This window comes from Schistocerca gregaria, chromosome 2 (genome assembly GCF_023897955.1).
Source record: "Schistocerca gregaria isolate iqSchGreg1 chromosome 2, iqSchGreg1.2, whole genome shotgun sequence".
Taxonomy (NCBI): Eukaryota; Metazoa; Arthropoda; class Insecta; order Orthoptera; family Acrididae; genus Schistocerca; species Schistocerca gregaria.
The window spans coordinates 761,934,413-761,947,047 of record NC_064921.1 but is presented as its reverse complement, the minus strand read 5'-3'; the positions used below and the strand labels follow the sequence as shown (position 1 = coordinate 761,947,047).

At 41.1% G+C, this 12,635-nt stretch overlaps 1 protein-coding gene across 2 annotated transcripts in view; it reads left to right on the top strand.

The window, feature by feature from the left end:
• Positions 1-12,219, top strand: part of LOC126334975 (protein archease-like) — a 116,636-nt gene extending 104,417 nt beyond the window's left edge. For both annotated transcript variants that reach the window (XM_049997766.1, XM_049997767.1), the window contains exon 4: positions 11,828-12,219. In XM_049997766.1, the coding sequence (XP_049853723.1) occupies positions 11,828-12,007 (180 nt within the window). In that variant the 3' untranslated portion in view covers positions 12,008-12,219. The remainder of the gene's footprint in view (positions 1-11,827) is intronic.
• Positions 12,220-12,635: the final 416 nt, after the last annotated feature.

Sequence of the window (12,635 nt, the reverse complement as noted above, 5' to 3'; positions counted from 1 at the left end):
CTTCGTTGTATGCAGACGATTTCTGCCTCTACTACAGCTCCGCTGGCATTGCAGTTGCTGAGCGCCAGCTGCAGGGCGCTATCCGCAAGGCGCAGTCGTGGGCTGTAGCGCACGGCTTCCAGTTTTCGGCCGCTAAGACCTGCGTTGTGCATTTCTGCCGGCGTCGCACGGTTCACCCTGAGCCACGCCTTTACCTTGACGGTGAACCTCTTGCTGTGGTAGAGACGCATCGGTTCTTGGGACTGGTATTTGATGCCCGATTGACTTGGCTGCCTCATATTAGGCAGCTTAAACAAACATGCTGGCGGCATTTAAACGCTCTCCGTTGCCTTAGCCACACCGGATGGGGTGCCGATCGGTCCACCCTTCTCCGGCTGTATCAAGCGCTGATCCAGTCCCGCCTTGATTATGGGTGTGTGGCTTATGGTTCGGCGTCGCCATCAGCGTTGCAATTGCTGGATCCCATCCATCACTGCGGGATCCGACTCGCCACAGGAGCATTTCGGACAAGCCCTGTTGACAGCTTACTTGTGGAGGCTGGTGTTCCTCCATTGCGGATCCGGCGCGACCGACTTCTGGCCGCTTATGCTGCCCACGTTTGTAGCTTGCCAGGGCATCCCAACTACCGTCTCCTGTTCCCGCACTCGATCGTCCATCTTCCAGACAGGCGGCCCCGGTCAGGGTGTACGATCGCGGTTCGCATCCAGGCTCTACTGTGTGGGATTGAGTTTTTTCCTCTCCCGCCTGTTTTCCGGGCCAATCTCCGTCTGTCCCCTTGGTGTGTGCGCCGACCATGCATTCGGCTGGATTTGGCACAGGGTCCGAAAGACTCGGTCCCTCCTCCGGCCCTCCGCCGCCGCTTTGTTGCTCTCCTTGCCGAGTTTCCCGGATCTGCCGTGGCCTATACCGACGGTTCGATGGTCTCTGGTTGCACTGGTTACGCTCTTACTCTAGAGGATCATTGTGAGCAACGGTCGCTGGCACCCGGGAACAGTGTATACACTGCCGAGTTGGTTGCCATCTATCGCGCCCTAGAGTGTATCCGCTCCCGCTCAGGTGAGTCCTTTGTCATCTGTAGTGACTCCCTGAGTGGTTTACGAGCTCTTGACCAGTGCTTTCCTCTTTCCCGTCTGGTGATGGCCATCCATGAGTCGCTCCATGCTCTTGCCCGTTGCGGCCGCTCCGTGGTCTTTGTTTGGACCCCAGGTCATGTCGGCATCCCAGGCAATGAGCGGGTTGACACGCTGGCTAAACAGGCAGTGAGTTCACCGGCTCTGGAACTCGGCCTTATGGAGTGTGATCTCCTGTCGCTTTTGCGCCAGAAAGTGCTTGGTGCCTGGGGTGACGAGTGGCGCACCCTGCCCACACACAACAAACTTCGGGCGGTGAAGGAGACGACCGGTGTGTGGCGCTCCTCCATGCGGGCCTCTCGGAAGGACTCTGTCGTCCTCTGCCGGCTGCGCGTTGGCCACACGTGGCTGACGCACGGCCATTTGTTGCGCCGGGAGGACCCACCGCTATGTCGCTGCGGGGCAGCTCTGACGGTGGTCCACATTTTGGTGGACTGCCCGCTTTTAACAGGACTCAGGCAGACGTTTGCGCTGCCTGATACCCTCCCTGCCCTTTTATGTGATGACGATGCTATGGTGGACCTCGTGTTGAGTTTTATTCGGGCAGGGGGTTTTTATCGTATGATTTGAGTGTTTGTCCTTTTATTTCCCGTATTGACTTGGGCCTTTGGCCTGTGGTTTTAAACTGTGGGTTTTAATGTCATTAGGTGGTTGGCTTTTCCTTATTTTCATGGTCGGCCAACCACCTTCACACTCGGTGCGATTTTAGTTCCGTTTGTCTGGTCTTTGTCTGCCTTTCTTGTATTGTGTCGTCCCTTCTCTTAGTTCTCCGTTTTTAACGACTGACAGTTTTTATTTCGTGTGATTTTATCGTGGAACAAGGGACCGATGACCTTAGCAGTCTGGTCCCTTCAATCCCACACCCAACCAACCAACGGCGGAAACGGTTCTTTAGAGTCTTCATGTAGCCTCGGAATTGATGGTTGACCCTTTTGACATCACATCCATGAGAATGACGCAATCACAAGCCCAGAAGACTGTCACCATGACTTTTCTGGCAGCGGGGAGGTTGTCTTGAATTTCTTCTTTTGTGGTGAATGAGGATGATGCCACTCGATGGACTGCCTTTTTGTTTCTGGCGCAAAGCGGTGTACCAACTTTGGTGCCCCGTAACGATCCGTGACAAAAAGGCCTTTCCATCTGTCTCAAAACACTCAAACAATTCAGATGAATCTTACGGTCCGCTGTGAACATCACTTTGAAAATCCAAGAGTCTCAATCATTGCAGATGCACTTCCAATGCTGACTGAAAACTGTAGACTCAATTGTGGAGTTATGATGTGCCAGTTGGCATGTGCGCAGTTCAGTATGTCTGGAGCAGTGGTTGTGACAGGACGTCTCAAGTGTGGCTGATCACGGAGCTCTATTGCTGCATATCCTTAGGTTGTAACTTTCTTTATCCTTTGCCAAATTGTAGTCCTATGAACGACAGCATTGCCACACACTGCACACAAGAATTCAATAACAGCACACTGCTTGTAATGCGAGTCTTATGTACACCCTTCATTTCCATTGAAAACTGTTGCAAATGAAAATGGGAGTGACTTCAAGAAGCTGGTGGTATGAACATTAAACATTTCTGAAGTGCTCCATGCCTGCAAATTTAGCACAAAGTGCTTCTATAATTTCTCTCTCTTTAATTGTCATTGAAAGGTTTAAATTCCTTACCCATGGCACTATGTCCCTTCATAGCAAATAAGCACCGTTCAGTTCTCATCCTTCTCTTCTCCTATTCGCATTTATTTTAAAGGATTGTGATTATTGATTGCTAGACTGCCATTTTTGTGCAAACAGCCACTAGACCTGTGAACGTCATTCATACCATGAACAAATAGCAAAGTGTAAACAGTGCCAACACCACGATTCTGCCAAAGTCTGAGAGTTGTGCCGACTGCAAAATGCTGCACTGCAATACTAAATGAAATGTCCTGCTGTTCTGTGTATTTCCTATTAAAGCCAAGTTGCAGGCTCGACCTTGGCCTTCACATGGTACACAACGTTAAGTTAGACACTGTGTGGCCAGCCCTGTTCTATGGGGTGTTTGTGTGAAAATGACAGTAAATTTTGTGAATAACCATTTGTACATCAATAGGTATACAGGGTGTATACGACCTGGGACAACTGGGAATTTTTCGGAATTCCGGGAATTTTTCATTGTTTTAGCTTTCAGTTAAATTTTTGTAATTTCGACTGCAGAATTGATTCTCTACCATGAATGTTGTTGTATTCTGTTACTGGAGAATGATACTGCAGCAATTAAATATTAACGAGATGAAAGAAATTAAAACTTTAGTGGCAACGGAAATCTGCGATTTACAACTACAAAAAACTGTGCACGCACAAAAGCGTCTGCAAATAGCAAAAATATGTCAAAGGCCGCAGGGTGCAGACTGTAATTCTTCATAACAATAAACTGCTTGCTATGAGCATAACGTTTTAACTGTTCACATTAGGTTTGTTTGACCAATTGCTAGCAGTCTGTTGCGCATGCGCATTTCACTCGCGTGTAAGCAGTACCTTTTCCCACTACTTGAAGTTTGGCTGTTAGCAGCAAGAAGCCAGAGGCAAAAGAGAAAAATTTTTCTCCCGCGCCCTAGCTGCCAGGTTCATGCTTGCACAGAGTTGTCTGATTGTAGTGGGGAGGGGGTTAATCTCCACGTGACCCATGATTGCGTTAAGTGATTTCGCTGATTCTCTTCGTGTACAGCTCCCACGTCAAATGAAAACAAAACGGATTTCTGAGGCCGGGAGCTATCAAGTGAATTAAAATACATTCACATAATTACGGAGGGCAAAAATATTATTAATTTCAGTTTTCTGATTTTATTTTATTTCCAAGTTAGTAGCAGTCAAGCATTAATCACCTTGCAGAACAATGAAGTTATTTTTCAAGTTCGCTAAAGAAATTTGGCTTTATTAATCTATCCGCCGATGCAATCATTTTATTTGAAACGAAGTATTTTACTCTACAGTATTGGCTAGTTTCAACTGTTCGCTGAATTTCAAGTGCACATTATCATCTTCTGCCATAATAAAGAACCAAAAATGAGATCTTAGAGTACTGGTACTCCAAGAAAATTTACATCCCAAAAACCACACTGAAAAGCTTAATATCAGATGGGACCTACTTAATGGTGAATCTGGAAAAAGCCAATTTGCACTTCAAATCGAATTATGCATTTTAGTATGGTTTACGAAATTCCGATGCTCTTTGGAGTATACTCTGATTCCCTGTTTCTTTTATGGTGTAATCCCCATGACCCATGGACCTTGCCGTTGGTGGGGAGGCTTGCGTGCCTCAGCGATACAGACAGCCGTACCGTAGGTTCAACCACAACGGAGGGGTATCTGTTGAGAGGCCAGACAAACATGTGGTTCCTGAAGAGGGGCAGCAGCAGCCTTTTCAGTAGTTGCAGGGGCAACAGTCTGGATGATTGACTGATCTGGCCTTGTAATAATAACCAAAACGGCCTTGCTGTGCTGGTACTGCGAACGGCTGAAAGCAGGGGGAAACTACGGCCGTAATCTTTTCCGAAGGTATGCAGCTTTACTGTATGATTAAATGATGATGGCGTCCTCTTGGGTAAAATATTCCGGAGGTAAAATAGTCCCCCATTCGGATCCTCGGGCGGGGACTACTCAAGAGGATGTCGTTATCAGGAGAAAGAAAACTGGCGTTCTACGGATCAGAGCGTGGAATGTCAGATCCCTTAATCGGGCAGGTAGATTAGAAAATTTAAAAAGGGAAATGGATAGGTTAAAGTTAGATTAGTGGGAATTAGTGAAGTTCGGTGGCAGGAGGAACAAGACTTTTGGTCAGGTGACTACAGGGTTATAAATACAAAATCAAATAGGGGTAATGCAGGAGTAGGTTTAATAATGAATAGGGAAATAGGAATGCAGATAAGCTGCTACAAACAGCATAGTGAACGCATTATTGTGGCCAAGATAGATATGAAGGCCACACCTACTACAGTAGTACAAATTTATATGCCAACTAGCTCTGCAGATGATGAAGAAATTGATGAAATGTATGATGGGATAAAAGAAATTATTCAGACAGTGAAGTGAGACGAAAATTTAATAGTCATGGGTGACTGGAATTCGGTAGTAGGAAAAGGGAGAGAAGGAAACGTAGTAGGTGAATATGGACTGGGGCAAAGAAATGAAAGAGGAAGCTGCCTGGTAGAATTTTGCACAGAGCACAACTTAATCATAGCTAACACTTGGTTTAAGAATCACGAAAGAAGGTTGTATACATGGAAGAACTGTGGAGATACTAAAAGGTATCAGATAGATTATATAATGGTAAGACAGAGATTTAGGAACAAGCTTTTAAATTGTAAGACATTTCTAGGGGCAGATGTGGACTCTGGCCATAATCTATTGGTTATGAACTGTAGATTAAAACTGAAGAAATTGCAAAAAGGTGGGAATTTAAGGAGGTGGTACCTGTATAAACTAAAAGAACCAGAGGTAGTACAGAGTTTCAGGGAGAGCATAAGGGAGCAATTGACAGGAATGGAGGAAAGAAATACAGTAGAAGAAGAATGGGTAGCTTTGAGGGATGAAGTAGTGAAGGCAGCAGAGGATCAAGTAGGTAAAAAGACGAAGGCTAGTAGAAATCTTTGGGTGACAGAATAAATATTGAATTTAATTGATGAAAGGAGAAAATATAAAAATGCAGTAAATGAAGCAGGCAAAAAGGAATACAGACGTGTCAAGGAGATCGACAAGAAGTGCAAAATGGCTAAGCAAGGATGGCTAGAGGACAAATGTAAGGATGTAGAGGCTTATCTCACTAGGGGTAAGATAGATACTGCCTACAGGAAAATTAAAGAAGCCTTTGGAGAAAAGAGATCCACTTGGATGAACATCAAGAGCTCAGAAGGGAAAGCAGAAAGGTGGAACGAGTATAGAGTATATAGAGGATCTATACAAGGGCAATGCACTTGAGGACAATATTATGGAAATGGAAGAGGATGAGAGCACTGAAAGACCTGAGTCGAAACAAGGCCCCCGGAGTAGACAACATTCTATTGGAACTACTGACATCCTTGGGAGAGCCAATCCTGACAAAACTCTACCATCTGGTGAGCAAGATGTATGAGACATGCGAAATACCCTCAGACTTCAAGAAGAATATAATAATTCCAATCCCAAAGAAAGCAGGTGTTGACAGATGTGAAAATTACTGAACTATCAGTTTAGTAAGCAACAGTTGCAAAATACTAACGCGAATTCTTTACAGACGAATGGAAAAACTAGTAGAAGCCGACCTCGGGGAAGATCAGTTTCGATTTTGTAGAAATGTTGGAACACGTGAGGCAATACTGACCCTACAAATTATCTTAGAAGAAAGATTAAGAAAAGGCAAACCTACGTTTCTAGCATTTGTAGACTTAGAGAAAGCTTTTGACAATGTTGACTGGAATACCCTTTTTCAAATTCTAAAGGTGGCAGGGGTAAAATACAGGGAGCGAAAGGCTATTTACAATTTGTACAGAAACCAGATGGCAGTTATAAGAGTCGAGGGACATGAAAGGGAAGCAGTGGTTTGGGAAGGGAGTGACAGGGTTGTAGCCTCTCCCCGATGTTATTCAATCTGTATATTGAGCAAGCAGTAAAGGAAACAAAAGAAAAATTTGGAGTAGGTATTAAAATCCATGGAGAAGAAATAAAAACTTTGAGGTTCGCCGCTGACATCGTAATTCTGTCGGAGACAGCAAAGGACTTGGAAGAGCAGTTGAATGGAATGGACAGTGTCTTGAAAGGAGGATATAAGATGAACATCAACAAAAGCAAAACGAGGATAATGGAATGTAGTCAAATTAAATTGGGTGATGCTGAGGATATTAGATTAGGAAATGAGACACTTAAAGTAGTAAAGGAGTTTTGCTATTTGGGGAGCAAAATAACTGATGATGGTCAAAGTAGAGAGGATATAAAATGTAGAATGGCACTGGCAAGTAAAGCGTTTCTGAAGCAGAGAAATTTGTTAACATCGAGTATAGATTTAAGTGTCAGGCAGTCGTTTCTGGAAGTATTTGTATGAAGTGTAGCCATGTATGGAAGTGAAACATGGACGATAACTAGTTTGGACAAGAAGAGAATAGAAGCTTTCGAAATGTGGTGCTACAGAAGAATGCTGAAGATTAGATGGGTCGATCACATAACTAATGAGGAAGTGTTGAATAGGATTGGGGAGAAGAGAATTTTGTGGCACAACTTGACTAGAAGAAGGGGTCGGTTGGTAGGACATGTTCTGAGGCATCAAGGGATCGCCAATTTAATATTGGAGGGCAGCGTGGAGGGTAAAAATCGTAGAGGGAGACCAAGAGATGAGTACACTAAGCAGATTCAGAAGGATGTAGGTTGCAGTAGGTACTGGGAGATGAAGAAGCTTGGACAAGATAGAATAGCATGGAGAGCTGCATCAAATCAGTCTCAGGACTGAAGACAACATCATCATGATGCGGGCTGCCTACACCACTGCAGTTGCACACACACAATAATGCCTGTTTTCTGGCGCTCTCTGACAACTGAACTGGTAAATCGAACCTATTTGTAACAGTCTCCGGATAATATATTGTGAACGGTAGTTAGAAAAACTTTACTTTCAAAGTAAATTTCTTTTTACACAAGATGAATTATGTTACGTGTGAGAAAGTGGGATGGAAATCTAAATCACAGAGCGTTCGAAACTGAACTGTGTGAGGACCAGCCACTTACAAGAATTTTGAGCCGAGACATTTATGTAATAATTTTAAGTTTACACATTTGTGTGATGTTTTTTAAAGCACAACACACGCAAAAAGATCCATATTACATGTGAAGGCTTAGCTTCTGTTGTAGCGTGTTAATGTTAGAGACTAATATTATGTGTGGAAGCTTAGCTTTTGTTGCAGATATACGGTACTGTGTACATTAATGTAAACCGCTAACTTTTCTTCTTGCGTGTTCGCCCTATATAACCAGTGAGCTTGCTATTGGCTGACTATAACACGTGTCCTATGCTCTGAATAGCTGCTGTCATCAGCTGACAAAAGGAAATCGCAACCTCGGTTTCAACGCTCCGGAAACTAATGCGCTGTGTTTGGTGCAATTCGAATTTATACTTTCGTAATACGAAAATATGCAGCGTATACGTTGCTTGCAAATCAAAGGTCTTTCCAAAACTTCTCTCTTTTTTATTAAAAGTCTCTCCAAAACGTCTTTGCCCCATCTTTATTATTATTATTATTATTATTATTTTTTTTTTCTTCCGGGGAAGTTCTACGCGATTGTACAAAACGTTAACCATTCTAAGGATTGATAAGTTTTACAGATCCGAGGGAAAATCTACGAAAAACCTACTATCATTTAGCACAGAAAAAGTGCATTTTCGCCGGGGAAAAAAAGCATATTTTTTTTTTCCTTGTCCTGGGATACTCCCTGGTATACAATCTGCAGCAGTCTTAATTGTGTTGTGCGCTATATCTGCTGTGCATGAAACCCCAAAAATTTCGCAAGCACATCAGTCAGATAGTTGGTAACAGTATCTGCTGTTTCGCCGGAAAGTCCATCAGGATCAAAAATTCTGACATGGACACCATGTAGTGATAAAAAGTACTTAATCATAACATAAAAAAATTTCTCTCAAAAATTGGAAGCATTTAACACTATAACCTAACTGACTTCTTGTCACTCTTTTTGTAACATTTCACAAGGAGGGGTAGATATGTTCGAAACAATGGTTTCAGTCTTTGTGTGACAGGGAGAATTTCTGTTCAAAGCAGTGTTATTTGAGCAAAAACTATCATTTTATTTAGCCATATGGTAAGCCCAGTCTCCTTCAATCCCAGCCAACTGCAATTCAGTCTGTTGCTGGAAAAATGAAGTTATGACGCAACAGCAAGTACTGTTTTTTTTTTTTTTTTTTTTTTTTTTTTTTAATGTTTACTTGAATTTGGATGTTTCTCCATGACGTGTGCATAACTTAGTGTTACAAATGGTGCAATGAGCATCAGAATCTGACTCATAAGTGAAAAAAAGCTGTATTTGATTTTTACACATAATTATTGCAAGTTAATTCAAAGGTCTCTTATGAATTGCAAGTCCTATATCACATGCTAAGAAATTTACTTTTCTTGCAATGCAGCAGTGAGCATATATTGCCATCTTGTCATCTTTAATCTGTCATGGAACTGCTGAAACAATGCATATCACATGCCAACTGTTACTGAGAGATCAGAATTGAATTGCCAAAGTGAAGCACAGGAAACAAAACATTTGTCAGCATTGTGATCATTTATATTTGTTTTTCATAACTAATTTTGTCCATCGAAACCACTTTCATTCTTAGTAATTATGGACATAAAGATTCAAATATGACGTGTGACAAGGTAATGAGACTGGTTTTTTGTGTGTGTGTGTGTGTGTGTGTGTGTGTGTGTGTGTGTGTGTGTTGGGGGGGGGGGGGTTGGAATTGGTTCCTTACCGTTTAAGTCAAGTTTCGTGTTGTCTCCTTCAAAGTAGCTCCCTTCTGATTGCACACACTTTTTCCAGCACGTCTGACATTGATGGTAACTTTTCTGGAACTCATCTTATGTGATATCCTCCAACAACCTTTGTTAACTTTGGAACCACTAACAGCCTTAACTAAACCAGAAATTATTTGGGTTGTGCTAGAGGTATTTTAATATGATTCCACTATGGCAGTCACTGAAGGCTTCACAGATTGCCCTTTTGGCTGCTAAGCATGTTTGCTGTATGAACCTGCCTACAGATGAATGTGTGAAGTCTTGAGAGATGAAACTAATATCTCTCATCCAGTTTACTTAGTGTGCTTTGGGAATCTTGTGTTGTTTGAAAATGGTGTCCCTTGACTGCTGTTTTGACTCTTGGAAATAGAAAAAGTCAAGTCACTGCACTGACCACTGACAGAGCAGTATGGGATGGTGCATTATCATGATGCAGAATGCAATTATCAGCAATGTTGACATGGACATGAACTCTTTTACAAAGTCTTTCTAAAATTTCTTTGTAGTAATATTGGTTAACTGTTTGTCCAGGAAGCACTCACTCTTTATGAACAATTCCGTTGGATCAAAGGTGCACATAAGCAGGCATTTCACTTTTGACTTTGACACACGAGTTTTTTTTTTTTTGGTTGGGTGATCCCTTTGAGCCCACCGTAAGTAGTCACATTTTCACCCAATTTAACGCAAAAAGAAATGGCATACGATAGCACAATATTATGTGGTTCCATCTCTGTGACAAGACACACAAACACGTGTTAACTTATTAACAGCACAACTCACGACTGAGCAGTTGCATCGATGTGCCGCTTGGACTAGAAGCAGCTTATAGACCAAGGTCAAAGATACTGTGCCTAGGCAAGCATGCAGGGTTGCCACAGTCTGCAAAGAAAATAAGTCTCATTACTTTGTCATACCTTATGTAGTATAACAAAGAGAATAAGAAAAATAAATGCCATTTTCTAACAAAATGGGACAAAGTGGCATACTGGCAAACTCTTTCAGGACACCAGGAATGAATGTTGAAAAGCAGTACTTGCCTTTCGAAAAAAAAAAAAGTGCATCTGGTCATTTTATTATAGGTGATTGCATCTTATGAGATTACATTGTCATCTGCAACATCATTAATACATGAGAGGCTGCTGAAAAGTAATGCCTATGAATTATGTGAAAACCATTAAAGCTTTCTGAATAAAATAAACATTAATAACATTCTACACCAACAGTGTAGGAGAAGACAGATTACTACAAAGAGGTTGAATTTGTAATTGTGATCACAATACCTCAAACACTGACTCGAAGAATTGGGTCAATGAGTAGAAAAAGTGGGAATATTATTTCAACAAATTTACTATGGTATGCATTATGCACAACACTCATTAACATCTGAAAAATTTCAAAAATACTTCTTCATATAAATAGACAGTGTAATTTGGGGACGACTGGTTATGAGTGAGGATACTGTTGCAAAAAGTTCCTACAAAACACATGAAGTTGGCAAGTAGTAGAAATTTGAATGTAATCTGGCACACAAAGGAAGTAATTTATTATTACTTTAACTCTGCTTATATTGTGAAATCTATGGTAACCCTTCCACAAAAACTCTTTAAACTTAGAGGACTCTGAATTGCGGCATGTGACTATGGCAGTGCACGAGAAATAATGTGCTGTAATCAAGTTTGATTTAGAGTTTGTGCACACATGGAATGTAGACATGAATATGTGTGTGTAGAATGTTAATAAAGTTTGTTTTATTTAAAAAGCTTAAGAGTTTTCAAATAAAAAATTCAGAGGCTTCAGTTTATAAAGTGAACATAATCTTTGAGCACCAACAAAGCTGATCTTCCTCTCGGGGTGGCTGACTTAATTCTTTTCCTAGAGTTGGTACTTGAACCACAATTGCAGTTCCTATTTTTATTATTTCCCTGTACTTAATGAAATTGTTTCTAATATATCTCTTAATGTCATTCTATATTTTGTTCTTTAGTGTATTTTTAATGCATTTGCTGTTTTTCTTTTAAGTAAATAAAATGCTTTTCTTCTGAGATTACATTTGTCAGAGAGGCTATAACTAAAATGTAGTTCTCATATGTTGTTTAAGAACTGTTGTATAGATCACCTTTTATTTAAGATTCTCAGTTTTAGACATTTATTCTTGAATTTCTTTTGTTGTTTTAGAAAGTAAAAATCCTTGAATTTGATCGAGCAAATTTTCACATTAAAGCTCGAGGATATGGTGAAGAATTCCAACTAGGGAAGCATCCACAGGGCACAGAAGTGAAAGCAATAACCTATTCAAACATGCAGGTTCATGATAATGAAGGACAGCATGAAGTGTTTGTAATTATTGATATTTAAAAAAAAACTGCATCAAAGTGTACAAAACTTAGACTTAAGCACATAGCTCATTTTATGAGCCATTCTTATGTACAGAACAGTGATGTTACAGTGGTTTGTGTCACCTGCTCTTGTTTTGTACCATACTATTTCAATATTATCATTTCTTCATACATGTGTCAATTACACTTGCTTGTAGACATGCCCTGCGAATAAAAGCCTTTATGTAAATATGTGCCACATTTCACATGAACCTGACAATCTGGAAAGCTGTTAACAATTCTTTAAATTTCACATTATGAACATGTGTGAAAACAAGGTAATATTTGCCATGGTGACAATCATGTCAGATTCTTATCATCCCAGCATAATTAAATGACCTAACAAGCCTTTTTTTCCTACATTAGAAATTTTCTGTATTTTCTATTTTTATATTGTCATGCAAAGACATGGAGTTGTCACACAGCTATCCATGTATACATTTTTAATGTCCTCTGTTTCAAAGATGAACAAAACATCAACCTTAATTTCAGAGCTATGGCTGATTCTTTTAGAGTCAAAAGGTGCTGAATGGAAATTTAGTTTATTGAAAACCAATATATAACAAGACACAATAAAATTTCCTCTTGGCCTAAGATTTCTTTTCAGC